The sequence below is a fragment of the Phocoena phocoena genome, chromosome 1 (assembly GCF_963924675.1).
Source record: "Phocoena phocoena chromosome 1, mPhoPho1.1, whole genome shotgun sequence".
Classification (NCBI taxonomy): Eukaryota; Metazoa; Chordata; class Mammalia; order Artiodactyla; family Phocoenidae; genus Phocoena; species Phocoena phocoena.
In genome coordinates this window covers 82,661,423-82,688,372 of record NC_089219.1, presented here as the reverse complement: position 1 = coordinate 82,688,372, position 26,950 = coordinate 82,661,423, and the positions used below count along the sequence as shown (strand labels likewise).

The 26,950-nt window shown below is 38.7% G+C and overlaps 2 protein-coding genes across 7 annotated transcripts in view; one reads left to right on the top strand and one right to left on the bottom strand.

The window, feature by feature from the left end:
* Positions 1–8,999, top strand: part of BCAR3 (BCAR3 adaptor protein, NSP family member) — a 117,346-nt gene extending 108,347 nt beyond the window's left edge. For 5 of the 6 annotated variants that reach the window (XM_065872188.1, XM_065872147.1, XM_065872164.1 and 2 more), the window contains 2 exons: positions 4,818–5,030; positions 8,363–8,541. In XM_065872188.1, the coding sequence (XP_065728260.1) occupies positions 4,818–5,030; positions 8,363–8,541 (392 nt within the window). Of the gene's footprint in view, positions 1–4,817; positions 5,031–8,362 lie in introns of all 6 variants that reach the window. The other variant, XM_065872156.1, reaches the window with a different exon arrangement.
* A 9,237-nt stretch (positions 9,000–18,236) lies between these two features.
* Positions 18,237–26,950, bottom strand: part of FNBP1L (formin binding protein 1 like) — a 122,038-nt gene continuing 113,324 nt past the window's right edge. Inside the window, exons 12-16 of the mRNA XM_065872358.1 lie at positions 25,961–26,055; positions 23,438–23,586; positions 21,867–22,025; positions 20,250–20,576; positions 18,237–20,171 (exon numbers count right to left, since the gene is read on the bottom strand). Of these exons, the coding sequence (XP_065728430.1) occupies positions 20,569–20,576; positions 21,867–22,025; positions 23,438–23,586; positions 25,961–26,055 (411 nt within the window). The 3' untranslated portion in view covers positions 18,237–20,171; positions 20,250–20,568. The remainder of the gene's footprint in view (positions 20,172–20,249; positions 20,577–21,866; positions 22,026–23,437; positions 23,587–25,960; positions 26,056–26,950) is intronic.

Sequence of the window (26,950 nt, the reverse complement as noted above, 5' to 3'; positions counted from 1 at the left end):
AATGTTTTATTTTATTGTCACTTTGATTAAATAGGAAACCAAGTACTATTGCCCAGGATCCCATGATTCTGCGGGCCTCTCACTGTTGTGGCCTCTCCTGACACGCAGGCTCAGCGGCCATGGCTCACGGGCCCAACCGCTTCGTGGCATGTGGGATCTTCCCGGACCGGGGCATGAACCCGTGTCCCCTGCATCGGCAGGTGGGCTCTCAACCACTGCGCCACCAGGGAAGCCCCATTATTTTTTAATGGCTGAATAATATTCCATTGTGTATATATGTATGTGTGTGTGTGTGTGTATACACACATGCATCTTCTTTTTTTACTGAAGTTATAATTGATTTACAATGTTGTGTTAGATTCTGATGTACAGCAAAATAATTCAGTTATACATATATATGTATCATTTTTCATATTCTTTTTCATTATAGGTTATAACAAGATATTGAATGTAGTTCCCTATGCTATAAAATAGGACGTTATTTACCTATTTTATATATAGTATTTTTTTTTATAAATTTATTTTTTGGCTGTGTTGGGTATTCATTGTTGCACTCAGGCTTTCCCTAGTTGTGGCAAGCAGGGCTACTCTTGCTTGCGGTACATGGGCTTCTCATTGCGGTGGCTTCTCTTGTTGTGGAGCACAGGCTTCAGTAGTTGTGGCATGTGGGCTCAGTAGTTGTGGCTCATGGGCTCTAGAGCGCTGGCTCAGTAGTTGCGCACGGGCTTAGTTGCTCTGTGGCACGTAGGATCTTCCCGGACCAGGGTTCAAACCCGTGTCCCCTGCACTGGAAGGCAAATTCTTAACCACTGCACCACCAGGGAAGTCCCTATATTTAGTACTTTGTATCTGCTAATTCCAAACTCATTTATCCCTCCCCTTCTTTCCCCTTTGGTAAACATAGATTTGTTTTCTATTACTATGAGTCTGTTTCCATTCTGTAAATAAGTTCATTTGTATCATTTTTTTTAGATTCCACACATAAGTAATATCATATATTTGTCTTTGACACACTTCACTTATGAAGTATGGTAATCTCTATGTCCATCCATATTGCTGCAGATGGCATTATTTCATTCGTTTTTATGGCTGAGTAATATTCCATTTTGTGTGTGTGTGTGTGTGTGTGTGTGTGTGTATGTGTATACCACATCTTCTTTATCTACTTATCTGTCGATGGACATTTAGGTTGCTTCCACATCTTGGCTGTTGTAAATAGTGCTGCTGTGACCACTGGGGTACATGTATCTTTTTGAATTAGAGTTTTCTCTGGATATATGCCCAGGAGTGGGATTGCTGGATCATATGGCAACTCTATTTTTAGTTTTTTAAGGAACCTCCATACTGTTCTCCATAGTGGTTGCACTAATTTTCATTTCCTCCAACCGTGTAGAAGGGCTCCCTTTTCTCAACACCCTCTCCAGCACTTATTGTTTGTGACTTTTTGATGACGGTCATTCTGACCAGTGTGAGGTGATACCTCATTGTAGTTTTGATTTACATTTCTCTGATAATTAGCAACGTTGAGCATCTTTTCATGTGCCTATTGGCCATCTGTATGTCTTCTTTGGAGAAATGTCTATTTAGGTCTTCTGCCCATTTTTTGATTGGGTTGTTTTTTTTGTTATTGAGTTGTATGAGCTGTTTGTATATTTTAGAAATTAAGCCCTTGTTGGTTGCAGTGTTTGCAAATATTTTCTCCCAGTCTGTTGGTTGCCTTTTCATTTTGTTTATGGATTCCTTTGCTGTGCAGAAGTTTGTAAGTTTGATTAGGTCCCATTTGTTTATTTTTGCTTTTATTTCTATTGCCTTGGGAGACTAAGAAAACATTGCTATGATTTATACCAGAGAATGTTTTGCCTATTTTCTCTTCTCAGAGTTTTATGGTGTCATGTCTTATATTTAGGTCTTTAAGTCATTTTGAGTTATTGTGTATGCTGTGAGGGAATGTTCTAAGTTCATTGATTTGCATGTAGCTGTCCAGCTTTCCCACCACTTACTGAAGAGACTGTCTTAGCTCCATTGTATATTCTTGCCTCCATTGTCAAAGATTAATTGACCATAGGTGTATGCATTTATTTCTGGGCTCTGTATTCTGTTCCATTGATCCATATGTCTGTTTCCATACCAATACCATGCTGTTCTGATTAATGTAGCTTTGTAGTATTGTCTGAAGTCTGGGAGGATTATGCCTCCAGCTTTGTTCTTTTTCTTCAGGATTGCTGTGGCAATTCTGGGTCTTTTGTGACTCCATATAAATTTTACAATTATTTATTCTAGTTCTGTGAAAAATGTCATGGGTAATTTGATAGGGATCACATTAAATCTGTAGATTGCTTTGGGTAGTATGGCCATTTTAACAATATTAATTCTTCCAGTCCAAGAGCATGAGTCCACATCTTCTTTATCCATTCATCCATTGATGGACAGTTAGGTTGGTTCCATGTCTTGGCTTTTACAAATAATGCTTCAGTGAATGGGGCAGGGAGGTGGTGCGTGTATCTTTTCAAATTAGTGTTTTTGTTTTATTCAGGTAAATACCCAGAGGTGAAATTGCTGAATCATATGACAGCTCTATTTTTAACTTTTTGAGGAACCTCCATTTTCCATAGTGGCTGCACCAATTTACGTCCCCACCAACAGTGCCCAAGGGTTCCCTTTTCTCTGCATCCTTGCTAAAACTTGCTATTTCTCGTCTTTTTTATAACAGCCATTCTAACAGATGTGAGATGATATCTCATTGTGATTTGCACTTCCCTGATGTAGCTGTCCAGTATTCCCAACACCACTTATTGGAGAGACTGTCCTTTCCTTGGTGTATATTCTTGGCTACTTTGTCACAAATTGACTGACCATATGTGTGTGGTTTTGTTTCAGGGCTCCCTATTCTGTTCCATTGATATATGTGTCCGTTTTTATGCCAATACCGTGCTGTTTTACTATAGCTTTGTAATATAGTGTGAAATCAGGGAATGTCATGCTTCTAGCTTTGTTCTTTCTCAAGATTGTTTTGGCTCCTTGGCATCTTTTGTGGTTCCACATAAATTTTCGGATTGTGTTTGTTCTATTTCTGTGAAAAATGCCATTGGAATTTTATAAGGATTGCACTGAATCTACAGTTTACTTTGGGTAGTATGGACATTTTAACAATATGAATTCTTCCATTCCGGGAGCACAATATCTTTCCATTTATTTGTGTCTTCTTCAATTTCTTTCATCAATGTCTTACAGTTTTCAGTGTACAGGTCTTTCATCTCTTTGGTTAAATTTATTCCTAGGTATTTTGATCTTTTTGATGTAATTGTAAATGGAATTATTTTCTTAATATCTTTCTGTTAGTTATTAGCATATGGAAATGCAACAGGTTTTTGTATATTTTGTATCCTGCAACTTTACTGAATTCCTTTATTCTAACAGTTTTTTGGTGGAGTCTTTAGGGTTTTCTATATATAACAGGTCATCTGCAAATAGTAATAGTTTTACATCTTCCTTTCCAGTTTGGATGGTTTTATTTCTTTTTCTTCCCTAATTACTCTGGCTAGGACTTCCAATACTATGTTGAATAGAAGTCGTGAATAGTCATCCTTTTTTTCCTGATCTTAGAGGGAAAGTTTTTAGCTCTTCATCATTGAGTATGATGTTAGCTGTGGGCTTGTTATATATGGCCTTTATTATGTTGTTGTACATTCCCTTTATTCCCACTTTGTTGAGTTTTTATCATAAATGGATGTTGAATTTTGTTAAAAATAATTTGATCTTAGTAGATGCAGAAAAATCATTTATCTTTCTTTTATTAATGTGGTATATCATAATGATTTGTGAATGTTGAGCCATGCTTGCATCCCTGGAATAAATCCCACTTGATCAATGTATATGATCCTTTCAATGTACTGAATTCAGTTTGCAAATATTTTGTTCAGGATTTGTGGATCTGCGTTCGTCACAGATATTGGCCTGTAATTTTCTTATCTTGTGGCATTACAAAGGTTACAGTCCAATAGGACCCCTGGCAATAATAAGCCCCATTGGCCACCAGAGCTAGGCAATTTAGAGGTGTCCTCTGGAGGCAGCTGGAGATATTGGAATGCCGGACAAGGGTATGAGCTACTTTCTGGGATATATCAGTGAGGTGCAGCAAGGCAGAGGGAGAGCACAAAGATTGCGTCATCCATTAGCCTCCATTGCTGAGAGAGCCTCATAGGTCCCAGTTGTTTGCCAAACCAGAAGCCTGCCTCTCGGGCTAAAGCTTTAAGATTAGCAAATGAGCCTCATTTGCATAATTCTCAATTGGCTGCCTCTGCACTGAGCCTTGGGGCAGGTGAGTCCAAGCTTGCAAGCCCCTTTAAGACCTGTTTCTCAGATGATTATAGCCTTGTGGGTCTTGCAGACATGAGTACTGTTGGTTTTCAAAGTTAGATGTTTTGGGGGCTTATTTTTCAGGTGCTGGTCTTAAAAGCTGGGGTACCCCATGTGGGGTTCAAGCCCTTTGCTCCTCATGGAGAAGCTCCAGGTTTTGAGTTCCCTCCCGATTGTGGGTCACTGTGCCAGGGGTGGGGTTTATAGAGAGATAGTCTCCCAGCCTCTCTTACCTGCTTTGATGTCGACCTTCTCTCATTTATGCAATGCATTCGGACAGTTATTCAGACAGTTTTTAGTTTTTTCCAGAGGCAGTTGTTCCATATTTAGCCACAGATTCAGTGTGTCCACAGAAGGAGGTGAGCCCAGGACACTCCTACGTTGCCATCTTCAACTGGAACTCTTTGCACTTTACTTGGAAAGAAAGCATGACGTGGAAAACTTTACCCCTTGTTTTTCAGAGTCTACGTGTGTTCCCCCAAACAATATATCAGTCCCACTGCTGATGCCTCTTGTGACCTTAATGGAGCGCGAGGCTGTCACTTTTGAAGGAACTGACATGTGGGAAAAAAACGACGAAAGCTGTGAGATTATGCTGAACCATTTGGCAACAGCCCGACTCATGGCAGAAGCTGCCGACAGCTACCGGATGAATGCTGAGAGGATCCTGGCAGGTAAGAGCTGGTTTCAGTAAGCTGTCTACTCTGCACAGTAATTGGAATGAAGGAATGAAAAAGCATGGGTGCTCTCAATAAGAAAGAGACCAAGTAGGAAAGATTAAGGCATGGGAATTCCATTTCCTGTATGGTTGATCACTACTTACTCTTAGTTCCTGTCTTAGGGATCCTACTTCTCCCTTCCTTTTACGTATTCTCTCTCTTGTGCCAGTGGTATAAACAGAGAGAAAGGATCAAGAAAGAATTTGTCAGCTTGTTTACCATTAGTACCTCTGATAATCACTATTAGAAAAGGTGATGGGCCAACATGAGGAGTTGGGAGTTGTATCTGACTAATCTGTATTCTTCCCAGAACACTGGCAAGTGAGCTCCCCTGCTCTTGGCATCAGAGGGTCCAACATAAGCAAAGGCACTGAGAGAGCCTGGAGAAAAGTACGAACCACAAGTACTTGGCTTTGTATTAGTGTAATGTGTGTCTTAAGGAGTGGCCAGCTAGGTTAAAGAAGAAGGGGGATACAGGTGGGAAGGCCTTCCATGTAGGACTGTGGCTGAGGAAGAGCCAGTGAAGGGTTTTAAACATGGGAGGATGTTATCACATGGTCAGATTTGTTTTCAGTCTGCCATCTTTGTGGAGGAAGGCAGAAGACTGAAGCTTGCAGGCAAAAAGACCATTTAGGAGGCAAGTACAAGAATAAGGGCTTTACCAACACAGTTATCAGGGGTGACTATTTTCTCTTCCTCACTGTATAATTTTTTTTTTTTTTTTTTTGTGGTACGCGGTCCTCTCACTGTTGTGGCCTCTCCCGTTGCGGAGCACAGGCTCCAGACGCGCAGGCTCAGTGGCCATGGCTCACGGGCCTAGCCGCTCTGTGGCACGTGGGATCTTCCTGGGCCGGGGCACGAACCCATGTCCCCTGCATCGGCAGGCGGACTCTCAACCACTGTGCCACCAGGGAAGCCCCTCACTGTATAATTTTTAACAGTCTTCAAGGGCCCACAGTTTGATCCACAAGGTTAAGAACTATATGGGGCAGGAGAGGCCTGAAATAAAGTTATTTCAACCTGAAACAAAGTTGTTAATTCAGAACAGAATTTGGGACTGAACAATTTGCACTGTGTCTGCTGTAGGTATAAGCACTACATACCTGTTTCTTTTCTTTTCCTCAGAAAGTTCTTCAGGGTTGGCAGTGTAGGACTCAAACCATAAAAGCCTGTAATTCAACTCACCAGATACTGGAATGCCTGCTTATACAAAACCAATAAGTATATTACATTAGATGTTGCCTAAGCCAATATATTAGGGTGGATTTTGAGAAAAGTATGCTCTAAGCTGTTCTACAGCAAATCACCTTAAAGGCATCTGATGGTATTTCTCAGTTGATCCTGCTACTGGTTTTCATAGCAAGTTCTCATTGCTAGAAGTGACTGTGAGCCCAGTAAGGGCAGAGATTTGCTCACCAACATATCCCAGCACTCAGCCCAGGGTAGGGGCTCAAAGCATATTAACTGAATGAGTGGAAGTTGTCATCTGGCCTCTGGCTGGTTATCTGCCAAAGATATTTTGGCATCACATGGATGAATGGAATAGAAGCCTTCTATAATCCTCTCCGTCACGAAGATACCATGATCTAGATGATAATATATTTAATGACAGAGCCAACTACTCCAGCAGTAATCAAGGATGAGAAACATATGCCTGCATGATGCTTTGGCTAGAGGTTTCCCCTGCTCTAATAGAGTTGACTGAGCATCCTTGGCCGTAAGTAGAGCAGATCTTCTCTTACAGAAAAGAGAGTTGAGAAACAGGCCCACACATGTGACTGTAGATTGTTTTCTGACAACAGTGTCAAGGTAATTCACTGCATAAAGTTCTCTTTCAACAAATGGTGCTGGAACTACTGATTATCATATACAAAAAAAAGAATCTCAATCTTGACGTCACAGCTTACACTCAAAATGTAACAGCTAAAGTGTAAAACTTCTATAAAAAAACATAGAAGTTCCTTGTGTCCTTGGGTTAGGCAAAATTTCTTAAGATACAAAAAGCATGAACCATAAAAGAAAACTGATAAATCAAAATTTTACATTTTGCTCTTTAAAAGTCACCATTAAGGAAGTGAAAAGGCACACCACAGACTAGAAGAAAATATTTGGCAAACATACATCAGATAAAGGACTTATATCTAGAATCTAAAGAAATCTTACAACTCAAGGAGAAGAGAAACAAGATTTGAATCAACAAAAGATTTGAATAGACACTACACCAGAGTGGATATACAATGACAATAAACTACATGGAAAAATGTTCAAAGCATTAGTTATTATGGAAATGTAAACCACAGTGAGATACCACCACGTGCTATCTAGAATGACAATACCAAGAGTTGACAGCTGGACTCTTCACATGTTACTGATGAGAATATAAAATGGTAAAGTCATTCTGGAAAAGAGTTTGATGGTTTCTTTAAAAGTAAACATATATTTACCATGTGACCCAGTAATTCCACTTCCAGAGAAATGAAAACAAATGTCCACTCAAAGACTTAATCACAAATGTTCACATTATTCGTAATAGCCAGAAACTGGAAACAATCCAAATGTCTTATCAGTTGGTAAACAAAATGTGGTATGTATGTCCACATAACTGAATACTACTCAGCAATAAAAAGGAATGAATTATTGATAACTACAACAATATGGAATAATCTTAAAAACATCATGCTGAGTGAAAGAAGCCAAAGTGAAAGAAGCTTGACATAAAAAAAATCCATGTTATATAATCCCATTTATATCAAATTTCTACAAAAGGCAAAGCAATAGTGATGGAAAGATTAGTGGTTGGCTGTGGTGTGGGGTAGGTACAGGGATTGACTGCAAAGAGGTACTAGGGGATTTTCTACGGTGATTGATGGAATTGTTCTAAAGTGGTGGTGATGGTTGTGCAACTGTACAAACCACAGCTAAAATGGGTGAATCATGACAAGTAAATTATACAACAATAAAGCTGTTAAAAAAAAAAAGGTACTTTGAACACTCCTCACAGCACTACGGCCCATGGTGGCTTGTGCACACGAATTTTATTCTATCACGTCTTAGTGAGTTTACTTGTTATTCTTTCTCTGAAGGTGTTCAGGTCCTTGGGAGGGGGGGGGGGCTCTGCCCACCTTTATATAGAGTAGATCCTGTATTTTTTTTCCTTGGGGGCATTTTTTGAAAGTTCTGAGAGATGTTCATTTTGATCCTACTTTAAAACAAGCAAGTTTTCCGTCTATTTTCCACACTGTTTCAAGCAGAACTGAAGTAAGTTTTTTTGGTTTTGTTTTTACTAGGTTTTCAACCAGATGAAGAAATGAGTGAAATCTTCAAGACTGAATTCCAAATGAGATTGCTATGGGGCAGCAAAGGTGCACAAGTCAATCAGACAGAGAGATATGAGAAATTCAACCAGATTTTAACTGCCCTCTCACGTAAATTGGAACCTCCTCCTATAAAGCAGGCAGAGCTTTGATAACTGACTCTCCAGAGGACCTTAGGATATAATTTCAAGCTTATCCAGTTTCTTCTTTGAGAAAGCTTATCCTTTGATAAAGTAAAGTAATAATGTGCGAATCTGACGACATACAAGCTTTTAGTATCCGCAGGATATTAAACATGTAAATTGCACAGAGCACACTTATTTATGAATTGTTTAAAATTACTACTGACTTTAAAATGAATGATAATTTATTAAGGTAACTATTGCTAATGCTGATCAACAAATTTAAGTGAAGACCCAGCTACATTGGCTGGTTGCTTTCTATTACCGAGGTATTTGACCATTTTAGTTTTAATAATTCCATGTCAGATAAGTGTAAATAGAAGAGTTTAAAAGCATGAAACATTTCAGAAGGTATCAGTTGTATGATATTCTTTAACGAAATATGAAACATGTAAATAGTCATGTGAAAATATATCTTTTTGTGAAACAGCTGTATCCAGTCTCTTTAATATTAAACAATTCATAGTAGTATAATAATTCTACCTCCTACCTTCCTGTGCCACTACATCCTGATTGATGATAGTAAACCCAAATCAATGAGAGTGGTATGGAAATTTTAAGGTTTCTGGCTTAGGGGACAGAGGTGAATACAAGGTAGAGCTGGCTCCAGAAGACCTAGGCTCCAACAACATCTGTGGTGCTTGCTAGCCGTTGGACTTTGGTCAAGTTAACCTCCTCAGGTCAAGTCCCGTGTGCAGCACAGCGCCTGGCACAAAGTGAGCACCACATGTTAGTATATTTCATGACATTATTTCACATATTTCAAAAGAATTACCTTTTCCTCTAGCTGACAAGTATGAGTTTTCCAGATTTGTTTTCTAGGTTTTTGACTTCCCAAAGGGGATACGTTCTAGTTTATCAGTATCCGCCCCAAGTTTTTTCTATTGTAGAAAATTTGGAATACAAGACTTTAAAATATTAAACTTCTATCATCACTCTGCCACCAACTGTCACTTACCAATTTGCTTTTTCTATTCTAAATAATTTGGGGACCATAGAGAATAGTATTATATCCCACTTTTCTCAAATACGTTGCAAAAATTTCACCATGACTGACAGCCTTTGAAAAAATATGACTGGTTCCAGAAGTTACACTATAATTTAACCATCACCCTATTATTGGTCATCTTGAATATGCCTGCCAGAACTAAGTACAAGCCTCTCATTGTGGTCTATTTAATAAAATGGAAATATTAGTTTCAAATCCTGGACTATTTCCATTAATGGGGCCTAGAATCATGAAGCCCTTCTCCCAGTTTTTAAAAGCCATCATTTTTTATTTCCTGAAAAATCCAAAGCACACTTCTACTTCTGGCAATATGGTGGTTCAGATACTCTTAGAAAACCCTCTCACTGTAACTAAATTTTCAAAAACATACCTTTTAATGCACTATTAAGCTTGATAGAATGAACTGGAAATCCCCAAGGAACAATCCTCTCCTCCCCACCTCACCCATCAAAAGGAACAGCAAATTTAAATCAACTCTGTAAGAGGAACTTAAAAACCTGGGTGGCCCTAGAGGCAAATACTGACATCAACTCGGCGATCCGGGAGACAGTGTCTTAGCGGAGCTGCACATGAAATGCCTCCATTAAGTAGGGATCCTTAATAGGCTGGAAAAGAAATCCATCTGCCAGCAAAGAGAGGTTACCCAGGGAACAGCTACAAGAAGAAAAATAATGATAATGGTCTTTGGTGAGGATTTGGAACTACAAGCCTGTTCTCAAATAGGTCTGGAGTAAAATTCACAAAATTTACAAAACTCAAAACCAAGAAATTGATTTACAGTGGTAACAAACATATACATATACACATACACACATATATACATATATATATATATACACACACATGTGTGTATATACATATATATATATATATATATATATAAAAGACATAAGCAGGGCCTTCCTGGTGTTCAGTGGTTAAGAATCCGCCTGCCAATGCAGGGGACACGGGTTCAAGCCCTGGTCCGGGAAGATCCCACATGCCGCGGAGCAACTAAGCCCATGCGCCACAACTACTGAGCCTGTGCTCTAGAGCCCGTGAGCCACAACTACTTAAGTCTGTGCGCCTAGAGCCCGTGCTGTGCAACAGAAGCCACTGCAATGAGAAGCCTGCGCACGGCAACGGAGAGGAGCCCCCCACTCGCCACAAGCAGAGAAAACCTGTGCACAGCAACAAAGACCCAACAGAGCCAAAAATAAATAAATTTATTTTTTAAAAAAAGCAAAATTAGGGCTTCCCTGGTGGCGCAGTGGTTGAGAGTCCGCCTGCCGATGCAGGGGACACGGGTTTGTGACCCGGTCCGGGAGGATCCCACATGCCGCGGAGCGGCTGGGCCCGTGAGCCATGGCCGCTGGGCCTGCGCGTCAGGAGCCTGTGCTCCGCGGCAAGAGAGGCCACAACAGTGAGAGGCCCGCGTACCGCAAAAAAAAAAAAAAAAAAAAAACACACAAGCAGAAGCAGTGCCATGAAAAATAAAATGCTGGGGAAAAAAAGATTTAGAACCCCAACACCTTCAGATGCTGGAATTACCATATTTTGAATGCAAAGCACTCATGTATGGATGTGTATAAAGAAAACATGAACTCAAACAGGAAATGAGTATTAAAAATGATCAGAGTTTAAGAGAAACTAAACATACCCTTTAGAAATGTATAATAATGAAATCAAAAACCCAATGGATGCTAATAATAAACAGAAGATTAGATCCAACTGAAGCTTTAAATGAACACAAAGACATATCTGAAGACCATGCCCAGAATACAGCAGAAATAAGAACAGGAAAAACAGAAGAGAAAGATTAAAAGAGTTAAATGATTTGAAATAGAAGGACCCAATGCATCTCAGCAGAGCTCAAGAAGAAAAGGGAGGTGGAGAGGAAGGAATTCATCCAGAAGAAAGGTCTGAGATTTAAGAAGGATTGGTGAGCAGAGAAACTGCTAAACTTAGAGGTGTATCCAAACACTAAAAATAGTATCTACTATGTGATGTTAAAAAGTCAATTAAAACAGTAGCACACACCAGGAGTGGGGTGATCAGTTACTAGAGTTCTGATAAAGTGTTACTCTTTTAGTCAGTAGAAGGATTAAGATACTGATTAGCTTTAAGTTTTAAGTAAGTATGCAAAATATCAAGGTTAAATACTACAAGAACAGAAATTACAAAGTTTCAAACTAGTAGAGGAAAAAAAGGAGAATACAAACAAAAAATATGAGACGTTGAAAAGTGAAATGAATAGCAGCACAAAGATGGCAGAAATAAGTCCGAACTCATCCACAGTCATTATAAATGTAAACAGACTGAACCCTCCAGTTAAAAGTCAGAGATGACCAACTAAATTTAAAACAAAACCACCTGGACTTCCCTGGTGGTGCAGTGGTTCAGAATCCACCTGCCAATGCAGGGGACATGGGTTCGAGGCCTGGTCTGGGAAGATCCCACATGCCACAGAGCAATACAGCCTGTGTGCCACAACTACTGAGCCTGCGCTCCACAGCCCACGAGCTACAACTACTGAGCCCACGAGCCACAACTACTGAAGCCCGTGTGCCTAGAGCCTGCGCTCCGCAACAAAGAGAAGCCACTGCAATGAGAAGTACGCACACCACAACGAAGAGTAGCCCCCGCTCGCCGCAACTAGAGAAAGCCCCCGTGCAGCGACGACCCAACACAGCCAAAAATAAAATAATTTTTTAAAAATCTTATACTATTTACAAGAGACATAAAGCATAAAAATACATAGAAATTGAAAATTCTTTTAAAAAGGTCAGGATAATTATGAGAGAGGGAACGGGGTATAATTTGTGAGAGGGATGTGGTGGGTTTCTGAGGTGCTGGTAATGCTTTATTGCCTGACTCAAAAGTTATTGACTTTCTAATAACTTAAGCTGTACATTTATGTTTTATACATTTTCTGAATATTTTATAATAACACATTAAAACATTTTAAAAAATATGTGATACCCAGGCATATTTGTAACAAAATACGAACTTGGTGAAAAAATTTTTTAACTTTATTCTAAAAAATCTGAAAACCACTGAAAAGTAGTAAACGAAGGAACCATGCTCATAAACTAGAATATATTATATATTAAATATATTAGTTCTTAAAACGATCTATAAGCTCAATGCACTCAATGCATTTGAGTGCTCAATGCAATCCCACTCAAAATTCAATACAACTTTTCAAGCTAACTTGATAAGCTTTTCCTAAAACTTTAATGGCAAGGAAGTCAAGACCATCCTGGGAAAATAAGACGGGGGGAGGGGGGAATCTGTTCTATCAAATATAAAAGCTCATGATTAAGTTACAGTAATCAAGAAACTATCATTAGAAATTTGACATATGACAGGAGTAACATTGCCCATCAGTGGAGGAAAGGATGATTTTTTAAAATAAATAATTCTTGAACAACTGGTTAAGCAAATGAAGGCGGCGGGGGGGATGTTCCTTACTTTATATCATACACTGAAATAAAATCTAGATGAATTAAGATCCCACATGTGAAAGGCAAAACCATAACACTTTTAGAAAAAAATACAGAATATCTTTTTTACTTTGAATGAAGAATTTCTTAAACTAGATAGGAAAGCATTCAATATGAAAGATTGATCAATCTACATTAAAATGAACTTCTATTCATCAAAAGATATCATCGATAAATTGACAGAACTGAAAGATGGTATCAGCAACACATAAAAATAACAAAGTATTAGTATGGTAGGCAGCCTCCAAGATGGCCCCAGATGTTCCCTGCCACCTGATGTTGACATCCTTGTGTTGTATACCAGGGTTGGTTTGCATCACCAAGTACATAGAAGTAATGGTATTCACATCTGAGATTAGGTTATAAAAGACTGCAGATTCCATCCTGAGTTTTTCTCTCTTGGATCACTCATTGAAGGAAGCAAGATGCCACACTGTGAACATCCCTATGAAGAGGTCCACAGGGCCTGCCAACCATCATGTGAATGATCCTGGAAGTGGACTCTCCAGTCTGAGTCAAAGCTTTGAAATGATTGCAATCCTGGCCAACACCTTGACTGCAACCTCCTGAGAAACTCTGAGCCAGAGTCACCAGCTATGTTACACAGCAAGAGATAACTAATACTATTAGCATCTTTAATACATAAAGAACTCCCATGAATATATACGGAAAGAAACCAACCAAAGAATAAAATGGGCAAAAGATATAAACAGGCTTTTCACAGAAGAGGAAACACAAATGGTAAATATGACAAGATGTTCAACTTCATCAATAGTCAGGAAAAAGCAAATTAAGATTATAATGAAATGCTATTTTACATCCATTGAACTGTAAAAAAAAAAGAAAAAAAAATTTTAAAGTCTTACTCTTAAATTGTTGGTCAGGATATGGAGAATAAATAACCCTTATACACAACTTGTAGGTATGTAAAAATGTTATAATCACTTTAAGGGGAAAATGCGGCATTACCGTTTTAAATTTAAGATAAATATAACCCATAACTTAGCAATTCCTCTCCTAGGTATAGATCTTAGAGAAACTCTTGTATCAGTAAACATGCACATGGATGTGCATAAGAGCATTGTTCATACTACCAAAATTCAGGAAATAGCCCAAATGCCCATCAACAGGAGAATGGATAAATTCTGTATATGTATATAATGGAATACTATACGCAGTAAAATGAACTATGCATAAACATGGATAAATCTTAGAATACTGTTGAGTGAAAAAAGCAACTCTCAGAAGACACCATGCAATATGCAAAATATTTAACAAGTGGGATATTAATAATACATGAATCATGAATTAATGTGCAAATCAATGTGCAAATCAAGTAAAATAATCCCCTTTATTCTTTAAACTACATAACACTGTTTATCAAGTGATGAAAGTGGCACAATTCATCAATCACTAATAACTTCCAAATAATTTGATTAAATAGTTGAGTTGGTATAATTTTTTGCTCGACATGGCTGCCATCAGCTGAACAATGCCTCCATGATTTAACACAGGGCTGCAAACTCTTCCAATGACTTCCCCCTTTCAGTTGCTAGTTATTAACTTACTAATGTGTTGTCTGGCACCTGGAGAGAGAGGACATGCAGCTGATCCTCATCTCATCTCATTGGACAGAATAGTACCATCTGGATGCAGGCTGTATGCCAAGAGACAGTGGCAGGAGCACCCCGCTAGAGGAAAGAGAGTAGAGAATGTGAGGAAGAGGGAGCAAGTTGGGTGTGGATTGATGATCCTGGTTGCCACAACTGGGAGCTTGTGTTTTATGTCTGTCTCATTCCACACCCAAGGCTGTGTCCCCCACATTGGCCGACTAAGAAGTAAGCAATGGCTGGTTGGTGCCAGTCATAATTTAGGACAAAGGCAGGAGAAAGCGGGGAAAATAAAAATAAACTGAGCCAGTCTACTGGGGCTTCTGCAGGCCCTGAGACCAAGCAGTTTGGTCTGCCCAGGCAAGTGAGAGTAAAGTTGAACTTTTAGAGGTTAAGAGAGTGGACACTGTGATACTCCTGTCTGAGACCAGCCAGGGGAGCAGCAGTTGTGATGTCACTTAGCATACTCTTCTGGGTATTAAACAAAGGCTGGTAGTTTCCCTCTCCTCATACCTCTTCAATGAACAAGGCAGGCTACCCTCCACCACAAAATAAGTTGCCAAATAAAACAAAATGTTAAAAAAAAAAAAAATCTAAAGGGCCATTACTGTACCACAAGGGGCTATGTCCCCAAACACCAGTGTCTACCCACACTCCCTTCCAGTCTCCCCAGTTGCTACCAGAGCTTCGATGTGTCTCCTCCCCTTGAGCAAGATGAGGCATTTCTTTGGAGGAGGAACAGAGGAGGTCTTCCTCAGCTTAGTTGTCCAGGGCTTACAAAGGGCTTACGAAACCAAGGGTTTTTGAAACCAAGAAGATTCCCCAACACCTGAAATTAGAATAGTATATCTACAGTAAGCCCTTTGACTTTGTCCCCAGTGCTCAAACCAGAAATGCATGTGTCATGTGTGATTTCTGAGATAAACCACATGTAGTGAAACTTATACAATTAACTACAGTTTTACTACTTTTCAGAATTATTTTTTACCCACCAGTAAGGAAATATTTCTACAGCATTAACTGTGGCTATATCAGTGTGCACTGGCTGAATATGAGCCCTGCTCATAACAGAGTATAAAACCAACTTTACAGAGCTCAAAAACATGGAAAGCTCATCAGGTTTAGAAAAAGATATCCATGTGATAAAAATGAAGAAAAAACAATAAACATAAAACTCAGGATAATGGTTATCTTTGAAGGAGACGGAGAGGATAATTTTCTATTTCTTGAGTTGACAGATTTATGTTTATTTTACAATGGTTCATAATATACATATGTTTTCTACAAGAAGTTCTCCTCAGAGGTGACATTTCGGGTCTACCAAATCAGCTTGTTGCAAGCTCCTACTCTCTACAACAATGCTCTCACAATCTTATAAAAATGAGTATGAAATCTTGTCAATTACTGAAATTGTGCTGAAATCAGGACAATTACGTCTGTAGAATTTCCCATTTGTATCTAAAGAAAGGAATGAGGCTAACTAGACATGACTTATTCTTAGGACCTAGGTCAGTTGCCCATTACATTTTCTCTTAAATGCTGACAAAATTATCTAGCACTTTTAAGAGTTGTCAAACTTCTCAGAACTTACTCTTCAAAATCTATATTTTCCAATGGGCAGAAGGCCTAAATAGACATTTCTCCAAAGACATACAGGTGGCCAACAGGCACATGAAAAGATGCTCAGCATCACTAATTATTAAATGCAAATCAAAACTACAATGAGGTACCACCTCACACCCATCAAAACAGCCATAATTTTTTAAAAAAAATCTACAAATAACAAATGCTGGAGAGGGTGTGGAGAAAAGGGAACCCTCCTACATTGTTGGTGGGAACGTAAATTGATGCAGCCACTATGGAGAATAGTATGGCAGTCCCTCAACAAACTAAAAATAGAGTTGCCATATGATCCAGCAATCTCACTTCTGGGCATATATCCAGATAAAACTATAATTCAAAGAGATACATGCACCCCTATGTTCATAGCAGCACTATTCACAACAGCCAAGACATGGAAGCAACCTAAATGTCCATCAACAGAGGAATAAAGAAGATGTACATCTATACAAATGGAATACTACTCAGTCATAAAAAACTGAAATAATGCCATTTGCAGCAACATGGATGGACCTAGAGATTATCATACTAAGTGAAGTCAGAAAGAGAGAGACAAATACCATATATCACTTACATATGGAATCTAAAATATGACACAAATGAACTTGTCTATGAAACAGACTCAGAGACACAGAGAACAGACTTGTGTTGCCAAAGGAAGAGGGAGGTGAAGGAAGGATGGACTGGGAGTTTGGGATTAGCAGATGCAAACTTACAGAATGGATAAACAACAGGGTCCTACTGCATAGCACAGGGAACTATATTCAATATCCTGTGATAAACCATAATGGAAAAGAATTTTTAAAACAATGTATATATATACGTATAACTGAATCACTGTGCTGTACAGCAGAAATTAATGCAGCATTGTAAATCAACCATATTACCATAAAACAAATTTTTTTTTAAATGTGTATTTTCCCATCCCCCTATCTTTTGGCATCTATTTTCCATAGTTTCTTAGATTACAGACAGTGACTATACTCAGGAATATATTTGATCCCAGGTATATGAGCTTATTGAAATAGGCTTGGTGGGTTTTTTTAGTATTTTTTTCACCTGCACTAATACCTTCTTCACAAAGAAAACCTATTCTTTTCAACAAGCCTGAAGATCCTTTTCCTTTTACTGTTTCCTTAATACTGTTATGAGGATGTTTTCTCTACCAAGTACGATTTGACTTCCCTGATCTTGGTTCAGACAGTAAAAGTCCTTTTCATTGTTGAGTTTTTTGGTTGACACTGTTTTCCTGCTGTTTTGTTTTGTGTGTCCCTACTTCCAAGCTTGGCATGGATCTCTAAATTTTCATCTCAACAGTTGCAACCTTTCATTGTTCAGAATAAAACCCTGAGTTTTATTCCCTTTTAGGGTTTCTAGAAGTTACTAGTCATAGTTTCAGATTTGCTCTTTTAAAAAGGTTAATCTTCTGAAACTAAGACTTCCTGAAATCACTGATGTGACACTAATTGTGGCAAATATTTTCTTTCCATGTTTTGAAATGCGATGAAGACACAGGTGCTCTCTCTGACTGATCAGGAACTCAAGCAGAAGCACGGGAAATGCTGACCAACCTGAGGCTAGATCAATCTATGTAGTATAGGGAAAGTTCCTATGGATGCAGAGGCTAAGATGGTGTAAAAGCAAAGTCTGTGTAACATAGCTACTGTAGAACAAAGATTAAAATATACAAATTATTACCTTAACTTAAATTCACTGTAAAGAAAGTTAACTTTTTTTTCCTTTAAGAAAGCTTGAGAGAAACTAAAACTAGAATAAAATTTTCAAAACTGCTTTACAAAAATTGTTGCCCAACACAGATGCTTCCATCTGTGGAACCTGGTCATCTACTTTGTATTACCTGGAACTTAGCATATTCAAGAAAAAACCATTACATCTCTTTAGTTCACACAGCAGTAAGAGATAATACTATACACCTTAACTGACCATGAAAAGATTATTTTATTCCATGAAAATATTCTCAACAGAGAACACTATCTTAAACAAAGCATTTACATTAAGAAATCAACATGTGCACAAAAAGAGTAAAAATTACTGAAAAAATTAAAGACTTCTTTTGGACAATTCACATATTCAAATTTAAGAATGATTTAAACTGTGCAAGTACAAATGTCTTTCCTATCGTAATAACCCATACACAGGTTGCACTATTCCACGTGAGGGAACTTGCCTCCTACGGAAGCAAATCCTGCTTTAAGAAAAACAAACAGTAGCTTGAAAAGAACAGTTAGTCCTCACAAGAAAGCCTTAAACTTTGCCCTCTGTGGCTGTTGCCAAAAAGCACAAGCACCTCAGGCTTTGTACAGAAGACAAACACAGCCAGCTCAGGTTTCCTCTTCATTGCTAACCTTTAAAATAAAAATAGCACTGGATCTGAAAACTACTTTATGTAGTCTGTCAGTACTGAATAATGTCACTTTATATAAATAACCCTGTAACGAGATTTAAAATCTAAAACTTCATAGTTTACTAGCCTTAAAGGTAATACACTATCATGTCAGCTGTGTAATGGGAGTACTTGATCTTACGAAGGCATCGACTTTCACACAATTGTCATTCAGCTTTAGTATAACTGGTAGTACGATTCAAATAACACTGGGAAAAATTATTAAAGCAGTCACACAGTTTCTAAAATATCGCTTGAAATCCAACAATACACAGACCATTTCACGTTCTTTCTTCCTTCAAAACAGTAAAGAACCAAATTAATGAAGCTTCCATGTTACAAATATCCCCCCACCCCCACCCACCTCCCCATTAAATGCCACTAAGAAATTAGTTAAGATACAAGTCATTAACAGAATCACAAATGCGAGGGAGGACAACATGAGCAACATGAGCATAGGGGCACTGATGACAATTATATTTACAAGTATAAACATACAGAAACTCCCATTTTTACAAGGAAAAGTGCACATAGATCATTACAAAGTTTCACTAAGTTGTATGTGGTTCAAATAAAATCATCACTTGGAAACAGACTATCATTGTAATAATTGAGAAAACAGTAACCCCAAATTAAAAGACAATGGGAGGGAGGTCCATAAAACTTCTCATAAAAACACTAAGTAAAATGGACTCAGACATGTCTTTAGTTTGATGCGTAAATTTGAAGATGCACCAACAAACATGGTAGAGCTCTAAAAGCCACCTACCGAGGTTGTATCGGCAGCTATAGCAGCACTGCCGAGTTAATGGAGGTCGCACTGAGCTGACACATAAAGCCCTTTGTGGGATACTGTAGTGGTAGTGTTGGCAATCAGCAGATTTAGGCACTCTAGTTTAAGGCAGCGTTTGAATGGAAGCAGCTGACTTCTGACAACAGTCCTTTGTCTTGAGGTGGTGAGTATCTTCTGTGTTTATTATGCCAGGATTTCAGTGCTGACTATAGATTCTTCCCAGACTGAGGTGCTGAAGATGTATCATGTTTCAAAGAGTTCTTTCAACTGGGCTGTAGGCTAGAGCAGAGATGTTTTTTCTTCTGATCATAAATACTTCAGGTTCACAAACTGCTTCTTCATAATGCCAAAACTGGAATGTTTTGCAGTGGGGAAGTTATAGCAGCGTACACAAATACTAGGATGGAAACATTAGTGCTAGAGATGTCTGACAAAGTGATTTGCACTACAAATGTAAAACAAAACAAAGGCTTTGACAAGAACAAGGGATTATAAAGACATGCCTGAAAACTCTAAACCCGATCACTCTAGACATGCAACAGGATGTTAAGCAAGCACAGAGGTGACGCAGGCAGACACTGACAAATGGCAAGGATTCTAACAGACAATGGGTCTAAAAGCCAATTAAACAGAGCTGCGATGGACAGTCCTGTTGGGACAGTCAAAAATGGCAAGGATTCTAACAGACAATGGGTCTAAAAGCCAATTAAAAGAGCTGCAATGGACAGTCCTGTTGGGACAGTCAGATATGACAAACTTAAGGACAGCTCTGCATTCTTTCCGATTTGGATATCAGTAAAATAAATGGAAAAAAAAAAAAAGGTTAGCCATTGTTGGCTTTTTTCCTTTATGTGAATAACTGTAATTGACAAGTTTAAGGGTTGGTATTACAATGATTTTTTTAAACAATGTACGGAAATGCTAATGAAGTTAGTAAAAAAATAATCATGTCTGCATGCACTCATGCAACTTGCTTCTCTCACTCTCTCTGAGCCTGACAACTCTAATACCCTCCCCCCAAAAGCAGCTGCATGTAACCTCCTTCAACATCTTGCCCATTTCCTCAGAAACCCTCTTCAGGAACCTGCAGTCCAGGAGGAAAAAGAAAAGAACAATTACTGAAGACCTTTGGTAAGACCAAAAGGAGTGTTCAAAGTGTCCATCCCAAATGTCTCTAAAATCATTTTATAGTCAGCTATTAAAAACACCAAAACATGTTGGAACATGAGCAAAATTAAGGACCAGTCTCTTAACTGCTTCCTCACTTTACTCCCCTACACAACTAGCACTGCTATCAATGTCTTGATTATACAGTGTTTCCAACAAATGCTTATTAAAATTGGAAAAAAAAACTCCTAATAATTGACGATTCAGCTAAAATGAGGAAATGCCCTCAGTGATGGCAGAGATATAATCCTCCAACCCAGTTAGTGAAAAAAGTCATTTTTGCTTTCAAGCAAAATTTGCCAGTACTTCTCCTCCATGCAAGATTTCCTCTTAGTTTATTTAGAATCCACTTTCCTATGTATAATTGCTAAATGCTAGTATCACTAAAGTGGTATTTCTCAAAAGACATTTAAAGATAAAAAATACCAGCATTAATTTAGAAGAAAGCTTGTACATTATTGAAAATTACTAGAAAACCTGAAAATATCCTTGGGTCTCAAAAGAAAGCCATTTTATTCACTTAAAGAGCAAGACCAGGCCTGTTTATTTTGCACGTCTCTTGATTAGCCTACTACTAAAACAGATTATGTGTTAGGTGCCTGTTTTCTTCCTTTAGGAAACTGAAGTTGAGAATAAGGACAAAAATGAAAATGATTACATTCGTATTTTATCCAATTAGCCAACTATTATTACATTTTTCCTAGAAACTGTAGCTACAATTTCAAACCCCTAGACCAAACCACTCTTTTGGGCATCAGCTTTTTATAGCAAGCATTTCAGAGCAGTTTTACTTGAGTTCACCACAATCACTGTGTTTCCTGAAGCAAAGTGTAGAGGGGTAGGGAGCTTTCTATCCCTACCCCTCTACAGGATGGATTCCTGCCCAGTAGATTAACTTTTATGATTTATAAGGCAGAAAAACACAAATCCTTCACACAGACTTAAGCAGGACATAAAGCAAAAGGCATCAATTAAGCTTCACACCAACATCACTCAAATGGTAAAGCGTCACGAGAACAGTTTCTTGTAATAGTCACATCTCTAAGATCGAGCCTACACTCAGCTCACACAGTGAACAATAAATCTTGGATGCCCTTTCAGCTTTCTTATGTTTTCCCACCCATTGACTGTGTTTTCATTTTGTTATCATTCCTATGTCATACATGTTACAAAGCTGCCGGGTTAGTTTAGATGTAAGTTACTGCACCTTTACTGTTTTTCTCTAGAGTTACATCTATGTATGATGTGGGAACGTAGCCTTCTTCACCATTCTGTCTCCGAGCTCTTGTCCATCCATCACCCTTGTCCTCCTCAATAATGTATAGAACTTCACCTTCTTTCATTGCCAGAGTACCTTCATTATGTCCTAAATGAGCACAAGCATAATTTAAGTATAGCAATAATTTTGAATAAAAGTTACAAATACAACAAAAACCAGCGTGGAACCCTACTAGATTTCAATGTAATAGAACTATGAGCCCACTGACTCTCATTACCAACACCTCTATGATGCTTTGTAGTTTACCCAACAGTTTCATATACTTACCTCATTTGAACTGCACAATAACCCGTGAGGCTGGCATTAACAGCAGCACCATGTAACAGATGAAGTATCTGAGCTACAACAACACTGCATGATTTGACAGGGTATGCTAACTCCTATTTCACTACTCCAACTCCTTCCCCAAATCTGAGTGGCACTGTTATCTAGAAAATTCATGAAGTTCAAAATAGTAACAAGACAGTGAGAGGGTTGGAAGAAAGAAGGAAAGAATATAATTTGAGGAGAGAGCAGAGAAAAATACAGGTCCATCTCTGGTGATGGTAGAAGCAGAATGATCATAGCCACAAACTTCCTTCAAAACTTCATCAGCCTCAGGCCTCTCTTTCTTCCCAATCCCTCAACCATTCCCAACCTACTTAGCAGTAACAGTTTTCACAAATGAATATTTGTTTAACATACACTAAATCCTTCCCTTACTCTCTGTAGCAAATTATAGCAAGATCTTATTTAATACTATTTTCTCAGAATGAGCAGCAACTAAAAACTACTCAATTTAAAAACCAAAACAATGGATGGGTAGGGAAGGGCCTTAAATTCATACACCATTTTATAACAACTTCTTTGTAAGGGTGTTACTCTGCTCCTCTGTGAAATGAAGAAAACGATTTTTCAAAGTCCAAGAGAGGGAAGGGTAACTAAAAACCTGTAAGAGAGGGCCACAATGCCTTCCTCCCCTTATAGACTCTCTTCTCCAACTATCACAGGGGGAAGGATGGCATAGTCAGAAGCTACCACGTTTCCTCCTTCCCTCACCTGAAAATATGGCCTACAGGGTCAGCATATGGTGGTGGCACTCAGCTATGCCATTTGCCTAGTACCTGCCGCTCAATGTTAGCAAGTTACAAGGAAGAGCCTGAAGTGATATTTACCAGCCTACCACTTTCTGGGTTGAGCTACATGCTCAAGCGGCTTCAACTTTGATGAGTACATCAAAGTTGGGAAATTCTGTATCAACCAAAGTTGATAATTAAATAATAATCGTTATTAGGATGCTGATAACATAGATAATTTTCTTTCAATGTCATGTACGGAAGAAAAATCTCTATACCTGCAATGTAGTTAAAACAAAAATATTCACACTAATGAACTGGGATTATAATTTTCTGGCACTTACAGTTTTCTTATTTAGCTATAAGGACACTACAGTGCATGACTCTGTATGTAGACTTTAAGGAACCAATTTTATCAATTACAGTGTATTAAGAAAATCATACCATCGAAAGGGTAGATAGCTTTGCAGTGTCCAATAGCAGGCAAGGGATCGTCATCTTCAAACTCATCATCAAACTCACTGTGGTGACCATGCTGTTGGGGTGGCCCACGGACTTCTTGGTTTGCATCATCAGTATAGCTTCCCTCAGGGCTATGAAACAAAATTATCTCTAATCAAGTACATGGGAACTTTTTATATTACCTACAAGTTGATCTCCTCAGGATCAATTCAGAGAATCAAATAACCATGACACAGTTCCAAATTAAGTCTTCATTTTCTTAATGTTGAAATGTGTGTGTGTGTGTGTGTGTGTGTGTGTGTGGCTTCTAATTCAAAATGCTTTTGTTGAATTTCCTGAAATTAAAAATTAAAAGATTACAATGTTCTAGGCACATAACATGTATTCAGTGAGTATGTCTCATTATCACTGGGTCCAGAGATAAAATGGAAAAATGTCATGGACATTTGGTTTTTATCATCCTGGATTCATCACCCCCTCTTTTTTCAAGAAAACCCTAAAATTTCTTAGGGAACCCACCCAGACCCATGTTCAGTTCACAGGCTTCAGGTACAGTTGCTCTGTCCTGGTTCCAGAGGGTCCATCTTAGCACAGAACTTGTATGACCAGAGTGAATAGTTCACTAGTAGGCGTGTAACCCAGTAAGATATGAGAGATACACAAAGACTTTTGCTTGGGACTGTTCAGAGAAGCTCCCTTCCTTTTCCACTGGACGTGAACCTGGAGAAATATGAGCTTAAGAGCTTTGGAAGATCACCATGTAGAGCCTTTAAATGAAGCCAACACAGTGTAAGGCAAAACTGGAAGGTGGAGAGAAACAGAGTACTGAAGATATCATCTGAGTTCCTAGATCAAGCTCTCCCTGAAGTCAGCCAATAAAATCCCTTTTCAGTTTAAGCCAGTATAGGTAGAGTATTCATCCTATCACTGAAAACCAAAAGACTCCTAGCAAAATTAATTTCCAGTTAATCATGTTAAGAGGAAAGTTAGTAACTAAGAAAATCCCAGAAAGCAGGTAATCCAAAGGCATTTTTTCTGTAAATTTTTACTTCAAAAAGAGAAAAAATGTTGATTTTGCTAAAGAATCAAATGACTGAATAATATTTTCATAATTTGCATGATGAGATTTAGCAGTACTTTCAGTATGCCTGGAAGCCAAGTTCTTAATAACACAAACCAGAGGGACTAGATTATTTTAATCTAGGGTTTACCTAATAACAAAAACCAGTGTATTTGGGACTATCTCTTGATATATTAAGGATATATACTCTTTCAAAAAGTGATGATGGAGAGGAAGAGAAGGAGAAATTAACATTTGTCAAGCACATACTAGCACAGGTATTTTACTAGTAGGTGCTTTATGTACGTTATTTCAGTGGTCCCCAACCTTTTTGGCACCAGGGACCGGTTTCGTGGAAGACAATTTATCCAGGGACGAGGGTGGGGGTGGGGGGACGGGATGGTTCAGGCGGTAATGAGAGTGATGGGGGCGGCAGATGAAGCGTCACTCACCAGCCCACCCGCCACTCACCTCCTGCTGTGCGCCACCCCTGCAGTTGGGGACCCCTACATTATTTCATTCATTACTAATAACCCTGTATGACAGGTATTTTAATCTTTATTTTATATTTTAGGAAGCTGAGACTCAGGGAGCATTAAAAATTAACTGCTAAATGTGGAGGGGAGAGATAAATCAGGATCTTGGGATTAACACACACACACTACTATATATAAGAAAGATAACCAACAAAGACCCACTATGTAGTACAGAGGACTCTATTCAATATTCTGTGATAACCTATATGAGAAAAAAATCTGAGAATGAATATATGTATATGTATAACTGAATCACTTTGCTGTACACCTGAAACACACTGTAAATCAACTATAATCCAATAAATTTTTTAAAAAATGAATTTGCTCAAATTACAATGTAATTAGGTAGTAAACCAATATTTGATACTAGATCTCTCAAACTGTTCTCTAAGGTGAATCCAACTTTGTTGGATTTTATTATGAGGGGGAAAAAAAACACTTACCCAAAGGGAGAGAATGTCACAAATGGTATGAAAACATGGAAATTTAATAAAATGTCTTTTGGAATCTCTGATCCAATTTAACAATATGAATTTTTTTCCTTCACAAAACTCTGAGTAATTTGACAGTTAAATTTTTCTTTGGCATAAGCTACCCAACTCCATCTAAACCTAAAGGCAATCTTCCCAGGCCTGGGGAGCCTATGCCTCTAGACCACAGCTCCCAGAATTTTCCAAGTTCCTACCTCTCTGTTTGTAGATGCATTACAAACTAGAACTGAGCAGCAATATGAAAATTCATACTTCACCTGTAGCTATTATAAAGAAACAGAAAATTATTTAGGTTCAAAGATTGAGTTATTAAAAGCAAAACTTGTAGGAAAAAAGAGAACTGTATGAAGTTTAGGACAAAACAGTGAGAAAAGTTTGGGGTAAAAGGAGGAAATACAAATAAAATGCAAAAAATAACCTTTCTCGTCCCTGTGTTACAAGGTGATTTATGTCACTGCTATGTCTTCTGTCTCCTCTTCCACCTGTTTTGCCTTCAACTTCAGACAGCCAAGCCTTAGGGAAAAAACAAAACTGAGCTCAATAAATATATTTATTTACTTTTTGTTTTATTTTCTATTTTTGGCTGTGTTGGGTCTTCGTTGCTGCACGTGGGCTTTCTCTAGTTGCAGCAAGTGGGGGCTACTCTTCGTTGTGGTGTGCGGGCTTCTCATTGCGGTGGCTTCTTTTGTTGCGGAGCACAGGCTCTAGGTGCGTGGGCTTCAGTACTTGTGGCTCACGGGCTCTAGAGCGCAGCCTCAGTAGTTGTGGCACACGGGCTTAGCTGCTCTGAGGCATGTGGGATCTTCCCGGACCAGTGCTCGAACCTGTGTCCCCCTCACTGGCAGGCGGATTCTTAACCACTGCACCACCAAGGAAGCCCAATGTACATATTTTAAAGCTCATAAAATATTCTACATTTAAAATGCGCTTTGGGTCTTTATAATTATGTAATTCTTAGAGAAGGGAAACCTTTATTTCAATTTGGTCAATGATCAACTTGATAGCTGATTAAAAACATAGTACGTTTAGTTTTACATAAAGTTTTAAATAAGGTAAAAAACTTCAACGAGGGATTAATTCTAAAGATTATGATACCTGAACTTCCCTGGTGGCGCAGTGGCTAAGAAGCTGCCTGCCAATGCAGGGGACACAGGTTCGATCCCTGGTCCATGAAGAGCCCACATGCCACAGAGCAACTAAGCCCATGCACCACAACTACTGAGCCTGCGCTCTAGAGCCCATGAGCCACAACTACTGAAGCCCATGTGCCCTAGAACCTGCACGTTGCAACTACTGAGCCAACGTGCTGCAATTACTGAAGCCTATGTGCTCTAGGGCCCGCATGCTGCAACTACTGAGCGCGCATGCTGTAACTACTGAAGTCTGCACCTATAGCCCGTGCTCCGCA